The sequence below is a fragment of the Calidris pugnax genome, unplaced genomic scaffold (genome assembly GCF_001431845.1).
Source record: "Calidris pugnax isolate Ruff unplaced genomic scaffold, ASM143184v1 scaffold11, whole genome shotgun sequence".
In the NCBI taxonomy this organism is placed as follows: domain Eukaryota; kingdom Metazoa; phylum Chordata; class Aves; order Charadriiformes; family Scolopacidae; genus Calidris; species Calidris pugnax.
In genome coordinates, this window is record NW_015090803.1 from 15,205,130 (window position 1) to 15,229,253 (window position 24,124).

Below are 24,124 nucleotides of genomic sequence, written 5' to 3' on the forward strand. Positions count from 1 at the left end.
CTTCTCCTCACCAGAGGTGCCGCTATTGTAGTGCTACCATCTATTTTTCCTTGGACATAGAAGCTGGAAAACACAACCCATCTGTTTCCCCTGTGAGGCATAATAGAGTCCAAATTCTTTTGTTTAGTTTTGAAAACTCACCAGAGGTGCCGCTATTGTAGTGCTACCATCTATTTTTCCTTGGACACAGAAGCTGGAAAACACAACCCATCCATTTCCCCAGTGAGGCATAATCGAGTCCAAATTCTTTTGTTTAGTTTTGAAAACAAGAATTTCAGTACGGTGATACGTGGGTGATAATTTACGCTGAAATCAAGGTAATATAATAAATTTTAAGAAACTATAGAGACCCAAAACTGATGGATTCTCTTCTTTCCCAGAATGATGCAATGTGAGGTAGTGGTTCCATAGTACCCGAAATTTATCTCACCTTGTGGGGTCATGGGCTCTCTTGCCCCACTGATGGTTCTTCTCACCCCAGAGTAGACCCCAGATACTGTTTACTGATAATATTTTTTGGTGGGACTAAGTTTTGGTCATTTTAACTCTGTGAGCTGACAGCGGAGCAAGATGAAAACCAGCACCAGAGCAATGCAGGGCAAACACTTTCTACCATATGTCATTGCCTGCAGTGAAGATCTAGTCAGAATGCTGCTGGTTTGTGTGATTTTGAGTAAATTTGGATTTTTTTCATTTACATGAATTCAGATTTTAGACATTAATAACTAGAGTTCTATAGGAACCTCAGATTACTATAAATCAACACTGAAGTTGAGAAGACTAGAATGAAACTTTAAAGCATTTTATAAAGTTTATTAATTTTTTCTTACATCATACTACTAGTATAAACTAAACATAGTAAGAGAGGGCCCAAATCTATTTCACCATTAACACCATTTTAAAACACTTATGCTTTGTTCAGCTTAAAGTAAAATATTTTTATTGGTACTTCCAGTAATCTTCTGACATTCATGTACTACGTTATTGTTACATTATTAAAACTGCAGAATATTGTTTAAATCTCCCCCCCACTGTTGTTTAAATGGCAACATAGTTAGCACAAGCATCACAAAAGTGCATTATTTCAATTATTTTCATGTCAATTTCTGCATATGTTTCTTTTTTGAATCAAATTTCAGTTGAAATTATCTGTCATAGTTCCTTTGTAAAACTAAGTTGATTCAAAGTATAAAGATTTTCTTAATTTAATGACTGGCAGGACTTGAATTGGGGCAAATCCTATAGCAGGTTTTGCAGTCCATTTCTTCTGCAAATACCATAAGTGGAACTGAAAGTTTGAGATAAAGGGGTTGCTGGGACATGGTGTTATCTTATTTCTGGCTAATTTATTTTATCACAAAGCTTATTTTTATTAAAGCCAAACATATAAAGTGTGATTGACAAACATTTGACAGGGAAATGCGTGTTCCTGAGCTTCAGATTGAAGACCTGAACGTACGAAGCCTGTCCTTATTCCCATTTCTAAAAGTCATTTTCTACATTTTCTAGCATTAATTTGTCTGCTGTTTCTTTGTATATCCCTAGTTTTCATTCCTTTGTAAATGACAGCATAATAGATGGATTCTAGAGGCTACCATCAGTATAGTTATGTTAATTAGAGATATATAAAGTTGAGCCATGGTAAGCCCTTCTGAAAGCTAAAATGCCTAAACACTTTTAATGGGAAGAGAGCTGGGCTGACCCAAGGAGCCGACAAGGACACCTCAGCTTGTTTCTCAAAACCCTTAACCTTTTAAATTTATAAAAGTCTGCTTTTTACGCAGAAGTCAAAAACCAGAGCAATATCTTTGGTGTGTGGACACCTGTCTAAAAGTGAAAAAGGACAGCTTGATCTCTGCTGTTCAGAGATTTTTGAGGGTGAGAAGGGACCTGGGACATGCAGCGGGTAGGTGTGTGAGGGCTTTCTCTTGACTCCTGGAAGTGGACCACGTATGTGATGAATCATAGAGCTGCCTGGGTTGAAAGGGACCTTTCAGATCATCCAGTCCAATTATTGACCCAACAGTGACAAAAACCATCACTAAACCATATTTCTAAGCACTATGTCTGCCCATCTTTTGAATACCACCAGGGATAGTGACTCAACAACTTCCCTGGGCAGCCTCTTCCAATGCTTGACAACCCTTTCAGTGGGGAAATTTTTCCAAATATTCAATCCGAGTGTCCCCTGGAGCAACTTAAGGCCATTTCCTCTTGTCCTGTCGCCTGGGACTTTGGGGAAGAGATGCCCCCCCCGGCTACCCCCTCCTTTCAGGGGGTTGTAGAGAGCAAGAAGGTCTCCCCTCAGCCTCCTTTTCTCCAGGCTGAACACCCCCAGCTCCCTCAGCTGCTCCTCACAATACTTATTCTCCAGACCCCTCACCAGCTCCATTGCCCTTCTCTGGACCCGCTCCAGCCCCTCAATGACTTTCTTGTAGTGAGAGATCCCAAAACTGGACACAGTATTTGAGATGGGGCCTCATTAGAGCCCAGTAGGGGGGGGGGGAAGACACGATCAGATTCTATGTGATTCTTTGTGATGGCACGGGGAAAAAATGAAACAAACAACCCCACACCAAAAAGAAAAAAAAAAAAAAAAAAAAAAAAAAAAAAAAAAAAAAAAAAAAAACAAACCCGCACCACCCCAGAAATAAAGAAAACCTGCACGATTCAAAGAGAAATAAGAAAGTAGAGGCTTTCCCCAGAGCAGCCTTCGAGCCCCCCAGCGCCGTGGGGGGAGCGGAGCCCGACGGGCCGGGTTAAAAGTCCGAGCCCTGCCCGCGGCCGGGAGCCTGCGCCGCCGCGGAGAGGAGCGGGAGGGAGGGAGGGAGGTCCCCGCTGTCAGCGCATCCGCGGAGGGGCGGCAGGTTCCGCACCTGCAGCCGCGGAGCGGAGCGATGGGGAGCGGGGCGGGCGGCCCACGGGAAACCGCGCCGGGGCAGCAGATCCGCGCTCTTTTCTACGCGCTGCCCCCCGGGGAGAGCTCCTTCCGCACGGTGGAGGAGGTGCCCGACTACGTGGAGAAGGTGAGAGCCCCCTCCCGTCCCCTCCGCTCCCCCCCCGCAGCATCCTTCCTTCGCCCTCCCCCCGCCCTGCGCGGAGCTGCCGCCTCCCTTATTTTTAATTATGTTGGGTTTGGGGGATTTGTTTTGGTGTGGTTTCTTTTCTTTTTTTTTGCCCTGCGCGGAGCTGCCGCCTCCCTTATTTTTAATTATGTTGGGTTTGGGGGATTTGTTTTGGTGTGGTTTCTTTTCTTTTTTTTTCTTTTTTTTTTTCTTTTTTTTTTTTTTTCTTTTTCTCTTTTTTTTCCTTTTTTTTTCCTCTTTTTCTTTAAAGAGGGTGTTGCCAATGGGTGTGCTGTGGCAGCAGCATCCTGCAGTATGTTATTTGCTTCCTTCCTAATCAAAATATTATGGAGTTGTTATTGCATATCCCTGATGTAATTTTTGAAATTTTTTTTTTTTTTTTCCCCCAAAGCCACAGCCAGCCCCAAGGAAACAACGTCCGCGAAAGGGCACCTTAATTAAAATGAAATACCTCATCATTCTCTGACCGCTTTCACTCCTGGGCTCTCTGTCCTCAGGCTGCCTGTCTAAGCTGCCCATGTAACCGTGCACTCTGTTTTCATGCATTTTAAATGAAGGCTCAGATGCTTTCTCCTGATAGCAGGAGTTGAAGTTTTCCGAGAAGCACCCCAAATTTCTGGGGGTTGATGCTAAACATGGTTGCAATTATATCCAGCGCTGCTTGGATGTAGTGACAGCAAACCAGGAGCAAACCAGAAAAAAACCACGACGCTGTGTTTGAATATTATGGTTTTTAAAGCGCTATTATGGGCTTTAAAGCAAGCAAAAATTCAGGTCTCTGTGCCCTTAAGGCGAGTGGTACAAGCTAAGTCAAAGATAGAAAAACAAAATTTTCTATTTAAAATAATAATAAAAAAAAAAAAAAGAAAAAGATTGTTTAAGAGAACAAATATTTGAGTTGGGACAGGGCAGTCTCCCAAAGCTCCAAGGCAAGAGTACAGAGGTCAGGGGTGAGAACTCCCTTGTCAGCAGGCAGCAGCGTATCCTCCCTCCCCTCCTGCCCTGCCAGCTTATCCGCTGCCATGAAGGCACCTTTGCTCCCTTCTGTCCTACTGATTGCACATAGCCAGGCACCCTGCTCCTGCTGAACCTGGAACCAGTGTGACCTTTTCGTGGAGACAGCAGACAAATGCTCTTTTGCCCTTGTGAAAGTAAATTCAGCCCAGCTTCGCCAAAGATCCATGTTTTTTATGTGGGTCCTGGTAACCCTGACTGGCTCCTCTGCCAGGGTAACCTTGGACTGCTGTTGGGCTGCAAGGGGGGTGTTGGGGGTTGTGCAGAGCCGTGCAGCACCGTCAGCAGCTTTCTGGGAATTGTAGTAGTGCGGAGCAGCCCTTCCCCATGGCTGTTATCAGCAAACATTGCCCTTTTGGACGGGGGAAGCAGGGAGCTGCTGCAAACCCCGGGGGTGTGTGTGGTGTCTGATGGATGCCCTGCTTTCCTCGAAGGTGTTTTGCAGCTTAAGCTGCAGCATCGTGATTGAGGAAGACTGTCTTGAGCTTGACAGTTTTGCCTGCTCAGCTGATCTCTCCCTGTAATCGTGATCGAGGAGCAGTTTTGCCTGCTCAGCTGATCTCTCCCTGCAGCTCTCTATTGCCTTTCTCAATCACAGAATGATATGGGGTTGGAAGGGGCCTCTGGAGGTCATCTAGTCCAACCCCCTGCCAGAGCAGGTCCACCCAGAGCAGGTCCCACAGGAACGTGTCCAGGTGGGTTTGAATGTCTCCAGAGATGGAGACTCCACAACTTCTCTTGGCAGCCCCTTACAGTGCTCTGTCACCTTCACAGGAAAGAAGTTCCTCCTCATGTCGAGATAGAACTTTCTGTGTTCCAGTATGTGCCAGTTACCTCTTGTCCTGTCCCTGGGCACCACTGAAAAAAGACTGGCCCCATCCTCTTGACACCCACCCTTTAAGTATTTATAGGTGTTGATCAGATCCCCCCTCAGTCTTCTCTAGACTAAAAAGACCCAAGTCCCTCAGCCTTTCCTCACCAGAGAGATGTTCTTGGCCCCTCTTCATCTTCGTAGCCCTCTGCTGTACCCTCTTCGGCAGTTCCCTGTCCCTCTCGAACTGGGGAGCCCAGAACTGGACACAGTGCTCCAGATGGAGCCTCACCAGGGCAGAGTAGAGGGGAAGAATGACCTCTCTTGACCTGCTGGCTATGCTTTTCCAGCCTGGTGTCATTCTCTTGAGCCGTTTGGTGGTTCCCAAAATACATGCACTTCATAGGAGCAGGAGCTACTCCCGTGAAGCTAGAGTCGTCTGGGCAGCAAATGACAGCAGTGGGTGAAGCAGCCTAGTATCATTCTCTTGAGCCCTTTGGTGGTTCACAAAATACATGTACTTCATAGGAGCAGGAGCTACTCCTATGAAGCTAGAGTCATCTGGGCAGCAAATGACAGCAGTGGGTGAAGCAGCTCTGATTTGGAGAACAGGATAACTTCGTTAGGTTGTGTCTGGCTGTGGTTATATTACTCCCATTTTCCCTGAAAGAGCAGCTCCCCCATCCCTGCATCATGCTCTCTGTGTTGGCAGAGCTGCACATGAAGGCCCCGAGTCCTGTTTAAAACATTAGCTGATCAGGTCCAGTGACTAGTAGCAAAGCAGTGCCCGGGGAAAAGTCACCCTTCCAAGTAATCTCCAAAATTCTGGGAAAAAAGGTTCAAATCCTGGACCATAAACAAAGAATTTATTTTTATGTGAGCTTTTGTCATGTAGAATTTGAAAGCCTTGATTTTTGCCTTATTTCTAGGAATAGAAGAGAAGTTATAAGTCAATTTTCTTTCTCCAGGGCAGAACATCCTGGCCCATACAATGAATATTGACGCTTGTCCTGTCCTTTCACAAGCTTTCTCTTTGCTATGGACATAAGATTATGCTCTGCATGCTGTTTTTTTGATTCTCTCATAACCTACAGATGGGCGGATGGAGTGCTGCTTTTTGCTTGCCAGTATTTGGCAAGTTCTCACGAACAACAATAATTTCACTTTGCTCCTTGCTACGTTCTGAAATGATCACTTGTGCTCACTCAGTAAAGACTTCCATGAGTCAGACTCAGGAAGAGAGAGCACTGCTCCTTTTGCTGAGAGCCCCAAAATGAAAGCTTTAAATTTAATAACCACTGTTTTTCTTTTCTATTTACTCTCTACTTTTGAGAGCCTAAAGATTAAGTTCACATTTACACTCAATTCACATTTTAGGCTTTGCTTCTAAATAATGAGGCACAGAACCTTCATATTTAGTTTTACATGAAAGTTGAGATTCTTATGTTATAAGGGCTTGGGACTTAAAGAAAACAGAAACTGTTTCAAGACTTGCAATAAAACCATGAATTTATGTTGAGTTTCAACTTAGAATATTATTTTTTGCAACTGTATAAAGCAGATGCTGATTTTAAAAGGTCCTTTGCATTCTGTAAGGGTTGGTTACTTATAAGGGAAACCCCTCTCACTCAGTGCTCAGTGTAAAACTTAAAAGTTATGGATCAGTTATTCACATGTTAATGCAAATCTCCGTTAAGTATTTCTGGTGATGGGTGAATAGAAAGGAGCTGGAAACGGAGAGAGAGAAACACATTTCTAGACCAGAGGACATCAAAAGGATCCAGCTTCTGTCTCTGGCCTGTGATGCCAACAGTGACTATTTCCTAACTTTGTGCCATTTTGTTTGTAGGGGTGATTCTTGAAAACTTTTGCAGAGCTACCTATCCTCAACAGGTTCCCTAAATGTCTTCATTGGCCTTTTAACTTAGACAAAAAAAGAAGAAAAAAAAGAGAAAAAGTAATGATTAGGCTAGTGGGACTGTTGTCTGTCTTGCTGACTGTCTCCCTTTTTCCTGAGTTATTTGCATTATCTTTCTGCTCTCTTACATCTCATCCTTGGACTGCAGGCTGTTTGGGACAGGGGCTGCCTTTTCCTTCTCCTTGAACATCTAACACGGTACGATCCTGCTCCATGACAACAACTTTTAGGTGTTATGGTCACATAAATAACACATACTGGTCTTGACACAGCTGATCCCTTTGATCTGCTTTGGACAAAGCTTAATGTGGGCGTGTGGGAGAGAGGTAGTAATTTCTGAGATACTAAGAGGTATGCTGTAAATCTTTCCTTTTGCAAGCTCCTTGATGGGCATGAGGTTAAGGCTGTCTGAATGTTTCTCTGTCCTCCTTGCTATCACACTCCCTGTTTGTGAGTCAAAGTGTGCTGTCAAATGCTTGGCTGTCTCACAGCTTCACAGTGGGAAGAAAATATTTAATGAAGTCAACAGGAAAGAAGTTATATTAATGCGTTAGGAGGAAATCAAGTATTTTAACCATTTCAGATGTTGCTAGGTAAAGTGAGTCGCCACATGGAGTGCAGGCATTGTATATTTCTGATTCATTATTTTCGTTTCATGGATAAAGAATTCCAATTTGTCTGTCCTGAGCCTATTCAATGTCCTGTGCAGCTTCTGCTGTTCCCTAACTTAAACTGCCTGTAGGCAGTGCTAGACCTGCCTCTTGGTGTTGTGGTCAAGTGTTTCTTAGTTGTCCTTCATAAGACCCTTTTTATCTCTGCTAGAATGTACAGCTGTGGTCATCAACCTTTGTTTGATAAGTTGGGAATCTGTTCTTTAGTTATATCAATTAAGAAAAATACATTAAAAGTCTTGTCTACTTCGAAATGAAGCAGCTAGAGCAAAACTTGGAGCATTTATATTTTCCTATAACGTTTCTGTGATTTCAGATGGAAGTGATGGGGTTTGGTTTTTATTTCTTTATTATTGATTTCATATATCCAAAGATTTACCACATTGATTTTCTTGGGTGATATTTAGGCTTTATCTAAAGGTCTTCCTTTGCTTTCGAAGTTTTTTATGTCATCAGTTAGTGCGTATCCCAAACAGCCTTTTAGATACCTAAAAAGCTGATAAAGAGCAAGATAGGCATTTAAGTTAAAAAGTGCCATATTGATATTAATCTCTGTTCATCTGTTATTGTAACCTAACCCTCAGCTGCTGAAGTTTATGAACTTTCACATTTCCTAGATGCTATAAATCTCTTGCTGCTTGCATGGTTTGAATCATCCAATTCTTCTTCCACCGGGCAATCTGGTCTATATCCATCTTAGTCTCTTTAGTGTCCCAGCCTGGTAGGAATTCCCGGATCATATCTCACTTGGCAACAAAAATGAGCACCCTCCAAAACGCAATGGCATTTGCAGAGGCAACATGCTTCTTCCATTAAAATGCTGTATATGCAGAAGCAGCCCCTCTTCTACAGCAGTGCAGTTTGGAGGGTTTCAGTCTCTGAATCCATACGTGTTTGCAGGTCACTTGAATGGGGCAGCAGAAGACTAACAGGGCAAGTCTTGCAGTGTGATGCCCCTCATAATATTGCAGAAAGTCTCACTGGTCTTGCGTTTCTCTTGCCCTGAAAAACATGATGGGAATTTTATTCCTTAATACCACCGAGAAGGAGTTGTCCAAATGTCTCCAAGGCCACCTAAAAGTTTTCTGCAGAGTGAAGGAGGCCGTTGAAGGAACATTCACAGGTGCAGAGATCTGATGCAAGTAAAATAGCTCTTAACTTTCCTTGCCACAGGCCTTCTAAATTTTGGTGGCGATGGCTGATATGCTGCCACTGCCTTGTCATTCCTTCCACCCATGAAGTGTAGGGGCTGTTAGGACTCTGGTGTCAGTAAAAAAGCATATACTCTACCAATTGCTGTTATTCCATCCTTTTTTCTTGCCTATGCTGATGAAAACTTGAGAACAGCTGTAGCAGTCTTTCTCCACTGATGAAAAATGGTGGTGTCACGGTAATGTTACCAGTCTTACCACTAGTCACAGCCATACCTTTCTCTACTGGGTGCTGCTGTTGTGTGTTACCAATTTGCCAGCTGATCTGGGACACAAAATGGACAGTGTGGGTTGAATCCCGGACTGAAGCAACGCTGTGAGTGGGAAATGGTTTAGTCTTGCTCATCATTACACTTTTCTTCAGAAAGGCAGAAAACTATGTTACCTTTAGTGCAACCCAAAAGCAAAAAAGGGATCATTGTATTGTTGCTACTTGGTCTGGAAAGGGAACATGTGGTATGGCCCAAATTGGAATGGGCTGCGTAGTTACTGGGTTCTCTGTGTACACATAAAGAAGAGCTGTTGCTATCTGCAGCAGAAAGCATGGCAACAGAAATGTCGAATAGAAAGGAACTCACTTTTCTGTGTCGTTCAGATAATATTTTTAGATGCCAAATTCAGTGGCTGAACACATTCAAAAACCGCTTACATATCAAATCGAAAGCAGATTCTGTTTTACCTTGTGGCTAGAGGAGGCTGTAAACGTTGCTCCTCTCTCTGATTTGCTTGAATATGAGAAATATGGGTTCGGAAAGACTTTTGTGTTTTGTTTTGGTGCCACTTAAAGATTTATGTGCAGAAGATACAAAAGAAAATAATATGGGAGAAGACTACTGCACTGGACTTGTGTTGTGGGTTAAATGGTAGCCTTGGTGGTTCTGATTCTTAAGGTCCATGTAGAGCTTTATCATAGTAGCAGCCAGTAAAGTGTCAGCCAACCCAAGAAGTGTCTGGCTGCATAAATTGCTGTTAGGAAAGGTCAATCTAATTCCATTTGTGTTGTGACTTCTTGTCTTCAAACTATTTTTCAGAGTATTCCATTCTTCATTGCTTTTATTGGGCTGGAGTTTGCTGTCAGCTGGGCTCAGAAGCGTAAACTGGCAGGTCGGATCAATGATGGCATCAGTTCTCTTTCTTTAGGTATCCTGTCTCGACTGCCAGAGTAAGTACACGTGTTATATTAGTTTAAGATTGTTCTATAACCACTAAGAAGGAAGAAAAGAGATTTCTATATTGAAGTTCTTACTGCTATCCCAAAATGATTAAATGAATAAATGGGTCTTACAGTGCTAAAATGAAGTGGCATAAAGAGTGTAAATGTCTTTTTAATCTGTAAAGCTAAATATGATACTTGCTGGATATTTTCCGCCTACAATTATATTCATCTTTATTTGATCTTGACTGTCACTTTTTGCCTATTTTGGGACTTGACCCACTCACTTGACCACATCTTATGTTGGACTGTATGTTAAAATCTGAGTTTTCTTTCATTAAACTTCAGAAAAAAAAGAAAAAAAAAGCATCAAATCAAAACAAACTGATTATTTTCATTACCCATTAAAAATAAAATTGTGTGCATATAGCCCTATTGATAAAATTGTGAATATGCATGTGATCTAAATTTCTTTAAACTCAGTCATAATCTTGTGTTTGACTTCAGTGAATTTTAATACCTGAGAGAATTGTTGGGAATATGATCATGCCCCAGTGATTTAACTGAATTAATTCATGGTGAACAGAGTTGTGTTTTAAAGAAATATCCATCATCGATTATTAAATATACAGTAACAGGGAATCCAGCAAATTCTTTATATAAATTGCCCTAACTGTTTTTCAGGAGCTCTAATTACTTCGAAGGAACATCATGGTTTAGATCTGTCTTTCCATGATAGGAGCTTCCAGATGATAGATTTTATTACATTTTTTCTGTTAGAATGGGATTACATTTCTATTCCCCATGTATGAATTTACAGATTACCATCAAACTGCATATAATCTCTTCATTACATGAAGAAAAGCTCTTATGATTTGAATTTGACTATATGGTGTATTTTCAGGTCTTTCAATTATTCCCACAGTCCTTTTTCTGAATCCTCTGCAGTTTTTCAGCCTTCTTACTGTTGATGTCTCAACCGCACTCCATATTTCAGAAATTACTACATCAGTGCCAAATAATGAAGTCATTTGTTCTCTATTTCTTCTTGTTGTTCCTCCCTTTATATATCCCAAGTCTTTTGAGCCATCCTTCATCCCCAAATATTTTTTTGGATTCTGTGGTTTACGTTCCTCATTCATAGGCAATATGTTCATATATTTGTCCACATAGAAATACGTTGATTGTACATTTAGTCATCCTGCAATAGTCTGAATCCATGAAATGCTGCCTTTGTTACCTAGAGATCCCTGTTTATTGTCATTGCAAATTTTACTAGAAATCTCTTTCAATGCAGGTTATTGATAAAATACATTAAAAGAGCACAGCAATAAAAAAAAAATCCCTTCTGGCAAGTAGCACCCATTTTCTGAAATGTGTAAATCACCTCCTTTTTAATCTATTGAGCATTTGGCATTTACTTGATTTATTTTTTAAAAAAAAACCTCTAATCAAGAAAAGATTTGACAAGTTTTATGTCTGTGCCTTTAGATTAGGGACAGAGACAATTTGTGATGGATTATGTTAGTTAGTAGTAAATATCCTTTTAAGGAGTTTGGTAGATAAACAATGTCATTTAAAGACACTCCTATACTCTTCATATATCCACAGATAAGAGGCATGAGCTTTCAGCATGAGAAATGTTCAAACATAAAGTAATTTCTTCAGGCTTAAACCTATGTCTAAGTTATTTGAGAATTTTGTGAAGTTATTTTTTCAGCTAGTGTACAACCTATATTCAAACCATTTTTTTGCTTTTAATGTGACTTGTGAGCATGAACTTGAAGGAGAAACATTCAGTTTTTAATTATATTTTAAGCTGCAAGAAATTAAATATTTATCAATATATTAGGCTTGTGTGCACCAACACACAGTCTTGATAAGGGTTTACTCTAGTTTGCAGGAAGTTAATATTGAAGTAGTTCAAATGTTGTTTCTTCAACTTAGCCCAAATTTTGCAGTCATACACTTCAAAGATTTATGATGCTAAATAGATGCTATTTGTTTTCATCTGAAATATTCAGGACTGATTAAGTTAAACAAGGGGACTAAGATACATGTAAAGTAAGTTTGAATGGTTTTGTGAGGCCTTTTGGCGTTATTTTAAGAATACTTATTCCTGGAACAAATGCTTGCTAAGAAAGCTAGCATTGCGTGTGTGGAACGTGGCTCTGCAAGGTGCTGAGTACTTTTATTATTTTGGCACTCAGTACTTTGCAGCAGAATTTGGCTTGTGGGCTCTGCGCTTTTCTTTCAGAGAGGAATTATTTTGCAAGGTTGTTTCGACTGAGTGAACCAAATGAGCCTTAAGGACACAAACTTCACAGGATCAGGCAAATCTGTGGGATCAGTACGCTTATTCATTGCTACATCAGCACAAGAAGTCTCTTCCAGGTCGCTCGTGCAGCTCTTAGGGCTGGAAATACAAGACCCTCCTCAACAGTTCTTTCCAAAAAAAAAGAGTTCTGTAAAGCTTTTAACTTTCTGGCTGAATGTGAAAGAAGCAGGCAAAATACAGACTTCCTAAAAAATTTAATCGCATGTTAATATCAGAATTCTAATGGTGACTGTTTAGTGTAACACCTCTTTTGTAAGTACAAGGAGTTGTGAATAATAGAGTGGCTAAAAAGGCCTGAACTGTGAAAACAGAACAATTTACCCTTCTGTCTTCTGCTTCCATGGTGTGAAAGAACTGGGTCAGGAGGAAAGAAAAAGCGCATGCAAAATCTGTTGCTAAGACTTTCATTTCAGTCTCTCCCTTTCAGGCAGGAAAAAAGGTAGGGAAAGTTGACAGAAACTGCTAAAACAATATTTCAGCAGAACCCACAGCATCAGGGGAAATAGTAGTGCAAATCATTAACAGCTGAAGGTTAGATTAACACACCATTGATTGCATCCTCTCCCAGGGACTAATTTTCATTTTCTCAACTAGCAGCAATGGTTTGCCACTTCCTTAAAAAAATCTGTGGTTGAATCTAAAATGGTGGGCTTCAGTCTATTAGTTAGAATGAAGCTTCAGATGCATCACTGCAAAGAGGTCTTTACATTTAATGAAAAAATTAGGAGTCACAGACCATATTCAGCCTCTAAGTATGTTTTTCCATTTCACAGTCTGTATAACAGAAGTAATGCATATCTTGAGGGAAAACAGTATTTATTTAGTGCTTCTTACTTCATTGTTGGAGAAACTGCAAATCATAAATTGTTGATATTTGTATGCCAAATTTTAAAAATGTAGGTGCAAGAGGAAAGGTCTAATTGGACAAGGCAATGTGTTTTGGTTTTAGGCTTATTAGACTCAACAGCGTGTAGTAAGTTGAATTGCTTTGTGCGTACATATCGTCTCTTGTAAAATAGCCTATACATTTCTTAAATATAATTTTCTCTGCCTTAATGCATACTGTGCATTCCTCTGCATGTATGAATACTAAATGCTATATGCAATGAAAAGTAATTTGGGGGAAAGGGAGAAACCTGAATTACTAAGCTTACTCCCAGCATCCTAAATGTTGGTGGTTAAAAAATTTCTGAGAACTTTTATTTTAAATAAATAAATAACGTTTCAAACTAACCATTGCCAGGAGACTTGAAATGCTGCTTTAAAAATATTCTCCCAAGAGAAAGTTTATTTTGGGTATAAATATCCACTATACAAGTATGTGCATTATTTCATATTGGCCCATTTCTTCTTTTAAAGCAGCAGAACATAAATCAAATCAAAAAGTGTTTGGGGGATAACTGAGGTAGGTATACTTTCAAACTAGTTGGGAAAGTCTCCGTTCTTTATGGTCATGCTCAATTGCCAGTTTTTAGTGTTCAGCTCTGCAACACAGTCGTACAGTGTGTGAGTGTATGTATGGCTAACACAGAGCTTTGTCAGTCCAGTCTGCAATGGACTTCTCTGAAGAGAAGAATGAACTTCTCTAAAGAGAACGTTACAATTTGTATACATTACTTAGTTTGGTTTTTGAAACGAGGGGGATTAGAGTTCTCCGAAGTGTTGTCGAACATCAGAAAGGCATGAAAAAATGCCTTTTGATTAGTTCATATGATTATATATCTTAAGCTATGTGCACATCAGCAATAATTGTATGAAAAGACAAATCCCATTTCTGCTCTAGACCAGCGTATTCACAGTTTTGTATGTCATCTAGGTTTTAAATGCTCTTCTTCCAGAAGCTAGATTGCAGAGGCATTGGTGTACATTTTAGACCAGCACTGCTGCCAACTGAAGCACCTTTGACTAACTTGTACTTCTGGTTGCTCATTCTTGCTTCGGCGTCTTCTCTCCCCTTCTGGCAGCATTGCATTTGTGTTACCCTGTGGTGAAATGTCCCATTAAAAAGGTCCAGCACCCCCTGCCCCCTCCCATCATATTAACCCACATCAATTCTTACTATGGCTTTGCAAAATCTTGTGCTAGCACAAGGAATGGGTTTGGAAAAAAGCAGTCAGGATTGCGAGACAAGAAACACTCAATTCTTTTGCGGCGTTACTGAGTTATCTGCTTTAAAACATATGTACAATTGCAATTTGAAACCAGAAGTTTTCAATTCTTAACAGCAGCAATATGCAGAGCTGATTAGAATAGACTCGGTTCAAGTTGGTGCAAGCATTTCACAGTGCTGTGGAGCTGGCAGTGTCCCGACAGAACTCAAAATACTTGCCTGCATGGATTTATCCATTTAAAGTACATCCTGGTTTCCTGAAGCATCTACTAGATACTTCATGTGTGACTACAGAAAATTATAATCTCATAAATTAGTGATTGCATCTCTTAGAAGAAAATTTGATACATACGGCTTCTCGTAAATTATATTTTCGCTTCAAGACTTATTAGGTACATTTTTTTTCTCCACATCTGTTTTACTAAGGCCTTGGACAGATGTTTATTTAGAGCATGGTCAGATGTGTTGCTTCTGATCCAGGTGCCCCCTCAGATCTGCCAACATAACTGCACATTTAATTGCTCCCTAACCTGGTCCTGACAAAGTGATCCAGCTAAAAGCAGAAACAAAAGCCCCCCAAGAACTATAAAAGAGGTGTTTAAGCTCAGCTGCATTCATTTTGACAGAGCCAGGTCAGGGAGCAGCTATGCATGCAATTACACTGGCAGGTCCGAGGGCTGGTAACCACCACACTTAGGGCAGTGATGAGCAGATGGGGCCAAACTGGAAAGGTAATCACTTAACCTGGTTAAATGGCAAGTAAAGCTGCCGTGCCATGCCATGCCCCCAAACCAACCTAACTTCTGGCTACTGCACTTCTGTCCTTCCTGTGCTCATTCACGTAGTCCTCCCTTTCTCTTTTGTTGGTTCAGGTGCTCATCTGATCCCGTGTGGAGTTATTTCAGTTCACTGTGGGACCAAAAAAGGTATTTGCTTAAGGCAGAGAGACAGGCAAGCGAGTGGGAACGTGGCAGCCAAGAGCTGTCAGGCACCAGGCTCAGACTCTACTGAACCTGCAGCCACAGCCGTGCCTGCAGCAGCTAGCTATGGCAATTTGAGACGCTGTCTGTCAATACATGTTTCCAAAAAATAGGATTTTAATAGGTAACAAGCCTGAAGAGACAGAATCTATTCGCCTCCCCATTCCTCCCACTCTCCAAGTAGCACGATGTAGATATATGTTTCACAAGAGCACCCTCCTGGCTGCACCGTTCCATATATACACTGCTAATCATTCCCACGTTTTGCCAAAGGTCACAGCCCTCACAGCTCTGTCAGAAGAACAGGTTTTGAAATAACTCACTAACCTTCTGTAGGTAAAGTGGTCAGAGTAGGACGAAGAGTTTCAGTAAGGGGGTAGTGCTGTGCAGCAGGAGCTGGTAGCATTTTGAGCAGGCAAAACTGACTCTGGAAGGGGATTATCTAAATCAGTTTAGTTAAGCTCATGGCAGTGACTGTCTACATGAATGATCTTTGTTGGGTCTGATTAGTTTTTTTGTTTGTTTTTTTGTTTTAATCTGGTTTGTCTTTGTTGAATTGAGTGGAGTTAAATCAGTAAAAGTTAGGATAATTAATCCACACAAGAGTTCCTGTCTTCTCACTACATCAGTTTAACACAGTTTTCGAGATTTGGTGCAAATCATGCTGTGTCCTCAGGCAAGTCCTAATCCAGCTGTGCCCAGTAAAGATGCTGGTGCTTCCTGCCTGCTGTCAGGTACTCATCACCCCCTCTCCAGTCCCCGTTAACATCTCCACTTCTCCCAGTGGCGAGTCCTTCCCAGGCATATCAGCAGTGTTATCCTCAGCGACTTAAGCTGTAGAGATTTGTTAACCTGGTTCATTTTGTTTGAAGCTGGAAAGCACCCATGTGGGCAGAGCTGCTGGCAGAGCCCAGGAGTACCAATGAGCAGCTCTCAGCATCCTGGCATGCACGGGGTGCTGCTTTTTGGTGACGACTAAGGAAAGCTCTGAGCCAGAGTTTGAAACTTCAAGTTTCTAATGAAATGACACTCATAATTAGTAAGTGTTAAAAAGAAGAATTTGGGAGAGAGAATTGGGAGAGTCAGGATGGTCTCAAACTAATTGCCTGAAACAACTGGTAGTCCCGACCTACCATAATGTTCTAGAGATTGCTGTATTTCACACAAGCCTGTCAGGGAGCCAATTACTCTTTTAGGCTGTAACATCTTACACAGACACAGCTGTTTGCAGAGTGCATATTTATCTATATCCTTAGTATTGCATCATTGCCTTTTTCTAGACAGTGGGGCCAGTAAATGGCTCAGTGATGGCCCGTTTGTGAATCCTTTGCACCTGCCCTGTCTCCAGAAACAAAGAGGAGCTGTCAGTGTTTGTTCTCAAATATAGGTGTGCTCTTCTGGAAGAGCACAGACTGTGAACTGAGCTTACCCTTATTGGAAATATGTTATTAATTAAGTTCAGTAGTCTCTGTAGCTCACAAAATACACCATTTTTAAAAAAACCCTTACATTTTGTGTAGAATTTTATTCCACGTATTTTTCTTTAAGATAAATTGTGTCAGTTTGCACACATTTTGAAAAACCTCTAAGGAGCTGCTTCTGTGTAGAAGTACCCTTCTGACTGAAGCACTTCTCTGCTAAAAGATGCATTAAGCTTAAATCAGGATTCCACTAGATGGAGCACAGGGGTAGCATTTTTAGAGCTGACCAACCTAGTTTCCTGGGTCAACACCTAGAAGTTATGGAAATTGGTGAAAAATGTCTCTTAATGATTCTGTAAACCAATGTTACAGGTCTGAAAAGAATAGATTTTCACCACTGTGTGTATCACGGACAAAACCAAACTTTGGTTTTTGAAGTTCAGAACTATGACCAAAGCAGTTCAATAGAAATTCTCATTTAAATATTTTTTCTCATTTTGTGATTTGATGTGCTATGATGTCTCATTGAATTTATTTCCCTATATTTTTATAGACCATAGGAACAGTCATCTATTACTAGTTCCTTTGTTCTGTATAAACTCAGAACTAACCTGAGTGGAATAGAATACCCTTTTCTCTTTCCTCATTACTTCTGTTTATCTGTGACATTTGAGAATATTATAGGCTTGTTCCTAATCTAACTAAAAATGTAATGCAAATTTGCTGACTTCAGTGGAAAAATCAAGCAGGAGAGATCAAAGTCAAACCCTCTATTGGAAAAAGATACTAAGTAGACATTTGTGTTACACTTACATGGTGCTATTTACACAAATATTGGAAAGTCAGGTTTGTTGTCTCACAGGAGATGGCATTCTACAGTCTCCCAGTGTTGTGTGCATGGAATTTACTGGAACAGAATTTACAGCCCAGTGTTCTGGGCAGGTGTAAATAAGTCTAAAGAAATCATAGAATCAACCCATAGGTTTGGGTTGGAAGGGACCTTAAAGATCATCCAGTTCCAACCCCTTGCCATGGGCAGGGACACCTCCCACCAGACCAGGTTGCTCAAAACCCCATCCAGCCTGGCCTTGAACCCCTCCAGGGATGGGGAATGTAACTTCCATTCCCATAAAGGAAGAAGACTAAGATACAATGCCAGAAGCTCAGCTGTGCTGAAGCTTTTTAACTAGGATTTGCAATCTCTTAAAGATCACATGCAATTAAATTTACCAGAAGACCTCGCATAAACTTAGGCCAAAATGTCTTGCTACTATGAATTATATCACTAAAGGCAGTGGAACTGCTCATGAAAATATTTAACTTGTGCTGGGTTTTTAATTGATGGCTTATTTATACATGAAAGAGCAAAGATAAACAAGTGACTTGAATTATGTAGACAGGACTTCGGCTTAATAATAAAAAAGCGTTACACTGACTTTTGTTCTTTTCCTTCCAAAACCTGTTGTTTCATGTTTCATTCCACCCACTACTGTAAATTAATATTAGTGTTCTAAATTAGGGGATAAAAAGTGAAGTGCAACAGGAATAGGTTTGGGGAAGAAAAAGTCACTCTGTCAGACAAAATGTTATGCGGTGCCGTGTACAATACAGCCAGTAATGATACCAAACTCACCTCCATTTTGCTTTATTTTGCATTTGGTATTTATTTTCTCCTTGAGGAAAACTTGTGATTTGCATTATTTAGGCTAAAATGCTAGAGAAGAAAGCCATACTGAGGAAGAGGAGAGGCTTTGATTTGGCTTTTGTGTCTGGTGGGAACATTTTCTCAAAATGTAGGTGCTATTTCCTGTAATCAAGGGCTTTCCAGAGCCTGATAATAATTTCCCAGCTGTATCATTTTGGTGAATTATTTTTTAGCCTTGGGTTATTTCATGACTGGTTTTGCATATTAAGAATGGGAGAGGATCATATTCATCTTGATGATAGAAAACAGGGAATAGAACTCCCACAGCTCCCTCTCCCTTTCCCTCCACCTTGTGGAAAGTTTGGCTTTGTGCTAAAGCGTGAAAAAAGCCTTGACTGCAGTATGTCAGGCATATTTCAGCTCGATTTGTGTCAACCCTAATAAGTCAGCTGACAAGGTAATAAATTGGGTGTCTGTTTAAGACCTGGCACCTGTACAGGAAATAAAAGGGGATTTCAGTTGCAGGAGGTTTGCTTTGTTTTGCAAATGGACCTTTTCTCAAGGCTCCTCTACCTCCTCCCCCCATCTTCTCTTTACTGAAATCACGTTATCAAAATGTTTATTTCAATTGTGACTGGAGCCAGTTTTTCATCTGGAAAAGAAAGCTCTATGAGTATCCTTGGAAATGGAAATCCTTATGCTTTCCACTCTGAAACAAAGGCTTACAGAGCCTTTAATTATTCTTGTATCCTGCTGTTACATATATGGTCTGAATAATTTCAAATTATTGAGGAGAAACTGCCTTTGTTCAACATTTTGAAACTTTACATTCATGCAGTTTGAACAAGGCTAGGAAAATGGAATTTATTTAACCCATGGAAACTCTATTAGTAATATCTCACTATTTTTAATGATAATATAACCTTGTGACCAGGGTGTCTTAACATGTTTCCCTCTGTGTCTGACCTCCAAGGATGCAAGTCAGTGAGAGCCCCTGAGAGTCGAGCTTTTGTAGGTCCAGCTGTAGAGCTGTGTTTTTAGCTCAGGGGCTCCAGGTCGGTTCCCAGTGTGACATGAAGTGGTGACTGCAATAGCAGTGAGAGTTGAGGTGATTTCCTTGGGGTCTTTGCTTTTGATACAAAGATATTCCTCCATGCTCGGAAGAGAGACAACAGCTACTGTCTCTGACCTTTTTCCCTTTTGGTGACTGTCCCAGGCACCATGAAAAAGGTTTCCTAAAATGTTGGTTTCAGACTCCAAGGCTGGTGTGTGAGTTGGAGGAAACAAAACAGGACCTTGTGTTCATTGAAATGGGCAGCTGCCTTTTCTTCCAATTGAATTTTCTCCACCTTTTCCCTCCTTCATTGTCCCACAGGGATCTACGATAAGTAGATCTTCATTTCCACATGGCGAGTTCATCTCCCAGAATTTCCTTCTTGGACTTTTTTAATTAAAGGAAGTGATAATCTGACCCAGTGGAAGGAGAAAGGGGGAAATGGTTTATTAAAACAAATATTATCACCTTTGAATAAAGTATGCATGAACTTTAGAAACAAGGAGAAGAGGATTCTGTCTCAAAGTCAAAACGGTTGCCTAAGTGCATACTTTGCACATAGTAAGAAAATTTTCAGCAGAAATGTTCAAAATCCAAGAAGATAAATCTATGGAATGTATATAATAAGGTTTTCTATACAGTCTGTCTGTTCTAGGATTTATTACTCCTTATGCAGAGGATTGGACTAGATGACAAAAGTCTTACCTATCCACTTCTGTCATATTTATGGTTAAAACCTAACATTTAGATGAGGAAAAAGTTTTCTTAAGTTCTCTTCAGTATTTTCAAGAAGTGAAAATGGAACTTGAGGGTAGAAAAAAAAAAGGGGCAATATAAACCTTTAAAACTCCAAGTGAACTTTCAGAACCGTAATTGAATGCAAGCTCTGGACTTTCCTATCTATCACGCTGTAAATTTTTAAAAAATACTTAGCTAAGCAACTCTTCTTTCTCCAGCATTGCATAGTGGTATGATGGATTACTCTAAATTAATTACAGTAATCAGCTAGTGTATATGTGCTGTAGAGTTGTGATTCAAGCATGAAGGAAAGAATGTACAGCAAATTACATATATAAAAAATGCGTTGCAGGGTTAGCTCAAGTTTTACACCTTGGCCTCAGCCTGTGGAAAAAAAGAAAGAAAAAAAGGACTCAAGGGTGAAATACTGAAAGCTGATCAAAAATGGAGGAAATGTACCAGTTCACATACCTTTGGATGTACTGCAAAGGCATTATATGTTAATAAAAGCAAAAGAATAAAGCAAGAAAACAGTACCTAATAATAACTGATACTCTATGTTGCAAGAGGTGTTTTAAATTTCCTGGTCATTGAAAAGATGTTAAGAAATGCCCATTTCTTTGTGTTTGAATAATATCAGCTCCCTTCTGACCTGTTGTGAAAAGGATTGAGAATTTATACTGAACTTTACAGATGCCTCATGAGGTGAATTGCAAAAATCTGGTTGGACAAATATAATCTTCTTTAAAAATATTTATAGAACACAGCTCTTATGAAAATTAAACATGTTCCAGGTGTGTATGGTCCAACTTCTGGGCATGGCTAAGTTCTTTTTTGAAGTGGTAGATACACCTGTCTAGTGAAAAGAAATTCTTCATCTGCCAGCTGCTAGAAATGAAACTTCATGGAGTTTGTTGTGTTTTGGTTGTCCAAGAGAAAAACTGGGATGACGGCAGTAAAAGTAGGAATGAGTTGCAGGTAAGATGAGGCTGTGGAAAAGATATTAGTTCTCTTCTTCTGGATCAACAACTCCTTGTAATGCTTCAGATTCTTGGGATAAAGTGGTAGATGCGATAGAAGGCAGTGACACCTCTGTGATACCTCTGTGCAGTTTGTTACCACCTCTGCTCAAGGTAGCATCTTTCAGGTATGCCATCTGCAACCTCTATTTAAAGTTCCCTGAACTGGTATCCTTGGTCTTCCTTCAACCATGAACAGGATTTATAAATTTCTGAAATCTTGCGCAACTTTGCACAAAGATGTTGTTCTGCTGATAATTCCTCCACCCATCCTCCCAAAAAAACCCCCCATCGAACAATAACAAACAGCAAAACATCTGAGAAGTAGATTATTATTTTCTGCTGTAGATGATGGTGCTAATGTAAATCTTATTTCTGACCCTTGGGCCCTGAAATGAGGTGCATTTCATCCATTGAGATATAAAAAAGGATATGTGTGACTTTCCTACAGTTTGTGTCTTTTCTCTACCTTTTTTCCCTACTTGGCTGTTTTCAGAGGCTGCCCCGGTTCAGTTCACCACAGTCCCATAAACATTTTCACAAACACAGCAAAGGAGGGTAGCCAGAGGGGATGTGAGGAAGCTGCTGCAAATCATGCTGTGGGCTCCCCTCTTCTGCAAAAATGCCTGTTTAAATATACATCAATCCACGGATGAGGCACCATTTCACAGCCACCTAAGGCAATTGTTAGCAGGGCCACCCCAGTGCCCACAGAGTCCCACCTCTCTCATCTGTCCAAAAACTCACCCAGAAAAAACAATCAATTTGTTTGGACACAGCTCAGCCTCCAAATGGGTGAAATGTGGTGGGGCACTGAGGGGAGGGTGTGACTGTGGCAACCCAAATTTGTGTAAACCTAAACAGCTGTGGAGAGTTACCACTGAGTCTGGCCTGCCCATCCCAGAGCTACTTTTTTTCTCCTTCTCCTGGTCTCAGCACTGACCTGTGTTAGGTCAGGGTTAGCTGTTTATTTCTGCTGCTTTTTTATACCAATTTCCTTTTAGCTTCTTTTCAGTGATATTGGGCTTTGTCTCCTCCTGCTGAATTTATCCTCTTTTAAAGTGAAGTGATATGCTGAGCAGATGGAATATCTCACTGCTCCCAAAAGCCCTCTCACCTTCCATGCCCTTCCTTACTGTGGAAATAGCCAAGGTATTTTAATGTCATACCTTAGCGTTTGAGAATAATTGCTGCTATGCTTCAGTCGTTTCTGACTTGGGAGATAGCAAGGATGGGTTTCTTCTGGATTTGGGAGAAGAGGAACACTGTAGCACCTGCAGAGCACAGGAGTGCCTTTGAGTGTGCCTAATGCCACCACACAGGTAGTGAGTGGGGTGGGTTGGTTCTAAAAACCTCATAGACCTTAAGCAAAGGTTCCACTGAAGTCAATAGCACATTAGTTGACAGAAGCTGCAGAATTTGGAGGCAGGTTTTAAGTGCTAGAAAAAGACTCCTGTCTGATAAATGGTAAATATGTAGTAAAATGTGCTAGAAATGTGCTGTCTGATAAATGGTAAATATGTAGTAAAAAGGTTCTGCAATTAAAAGTGACAGAATTATTGATAAAAATTTTTGGATCTCTTTTTCAGTGTTTTATTCAGAAGCATTGACTTAATTAGTTATATCTACATATGGAATAACTACAGACTCTTTGAACTGCCCTGGGACTCGCCATGGACGTGGTACTTGACGTTCCTGGGAGTAGACTTGGCGTACTACTTCTTTCATCGCATAAGCCATGGTAAGAGTTAACAAGTTTTTAATGCATCAAAATACAAAATATATTATTTATTGTTAATAAAATAAGGTATTTGGTTTTGTTTCAATGCTTAATCTACTTTAAGCATATATATTTGCTTTTCTTCCCAAGGATTAGCAAAGACTCGCTTTTACTTTGAGCACGGAAAGCAGTTTATATATCCTATGCTGTATAAGAAACTTGGATTTTGTGAAAAGAGGGAATATCTTTTAGAAAGCAGTATCACAGCAAAAGTGAAGAATCACAGGAAAAAAATAGGAAACACATAAAAGTTTAGGGTTAGCGTTCCTATATGCCTGTATGAAAAACGCAGCACAGTACACATAACTATTTTGAAAGAAGCTTTGTGGATGCACAAAATGGAGAGCAGTAAAAAGCAAGGTGGCCAAAATAATGATAGGGCAGCTGGCTAAAATAATCTGTTTCTGTGTGGTTTTAAAAAACTTTGTAAACATTCAGTCATTGTTTAATTCATAAATGAATAAAAATGTTTCTATACTTATATATATGGAGACAGATATACATGTATGAATAAGGTATTTTAGAAATCCTGTCTATGATTAACACTTGACTATGTAAACGTGAGCCTTGCCTTGTTTTTGTTTAGAAGTATGTTTTTAACCCTACTTGTTTTTATACATGGAAAAGCACAGTTTAGAAAGGATTTAACTGTTATTTATTGTAACAATGGGGTCCAAGTAAATCACACCAGTTATATCTGCACATATATATTGCAAAGATGCAATAATATCAATCCCTATGTATGTGTCTCATTACATATTACTGTTCTATAGTTATGATGTATTTTTGCTCCAGCCTTTTATATCCTACCTGAAAATGCAATAACACCTTCTATCAATCCAAATATTGGGCCTGATCTAAAGTCCGTAGCAATGAAACCGGAATCTTGTTGTTTAAGAGAGTTTGGACTGGGCTACTCGAGGGAGAGCACCCACAGCTCCCAAAAGCTGTGGGATTTAGTGCCGGTAGTTTATGTAACGCGCTTTCAGAAAGGGAAAATGTTTTGATGCCAATAGGTCAGCGGAATATATGGAAGTAGGTAAGAAAGGATCCTGAGGCGCTGCGGGGAGCGGGAGGGAGGAAGGGTCCCTCCCCGGTGGGGATGGCAGGCGGGGGTGAGAACAATGCAGGGTGGGTGCAGGGGGACAACAATGGTGGGGGGGACAGGGGCGGGA

At 40.5% G+C, this 24,124-nt stretch overlaps 1 protein-coding gene across 1 annotated transcript in view; it reads left to right on the forward strand.

Annotated features, from left to right (window-relative positions):
* Positions 1-2,826: 2,826 nt before the first annotated feature.
* Positions 2,827-24,124, forward strand: part of AGMO (alkylglycerol monooxygenase) — a 187,426-nt gene continuing 166,128 nt past the window's right edge. Inside the window, exons 1-3 of the mRNA XM_014937669.1 lie at positions 2,827-3,026; positions 9,743-9,873; positions 22,759-22,910. Coding sequence (XP_014793155.1) covers positions 2,898-3,026; positions 9,743-9,873; positions 22,759-22,910 — 412 coding nt within the window. The 5' untranslated portion in view covers positions 2,827-2,897. The remainder of the gene's footprint in view (positions 3,027-9,742; positions 9,874-22,758; positions 22,911-24,124) is intronic.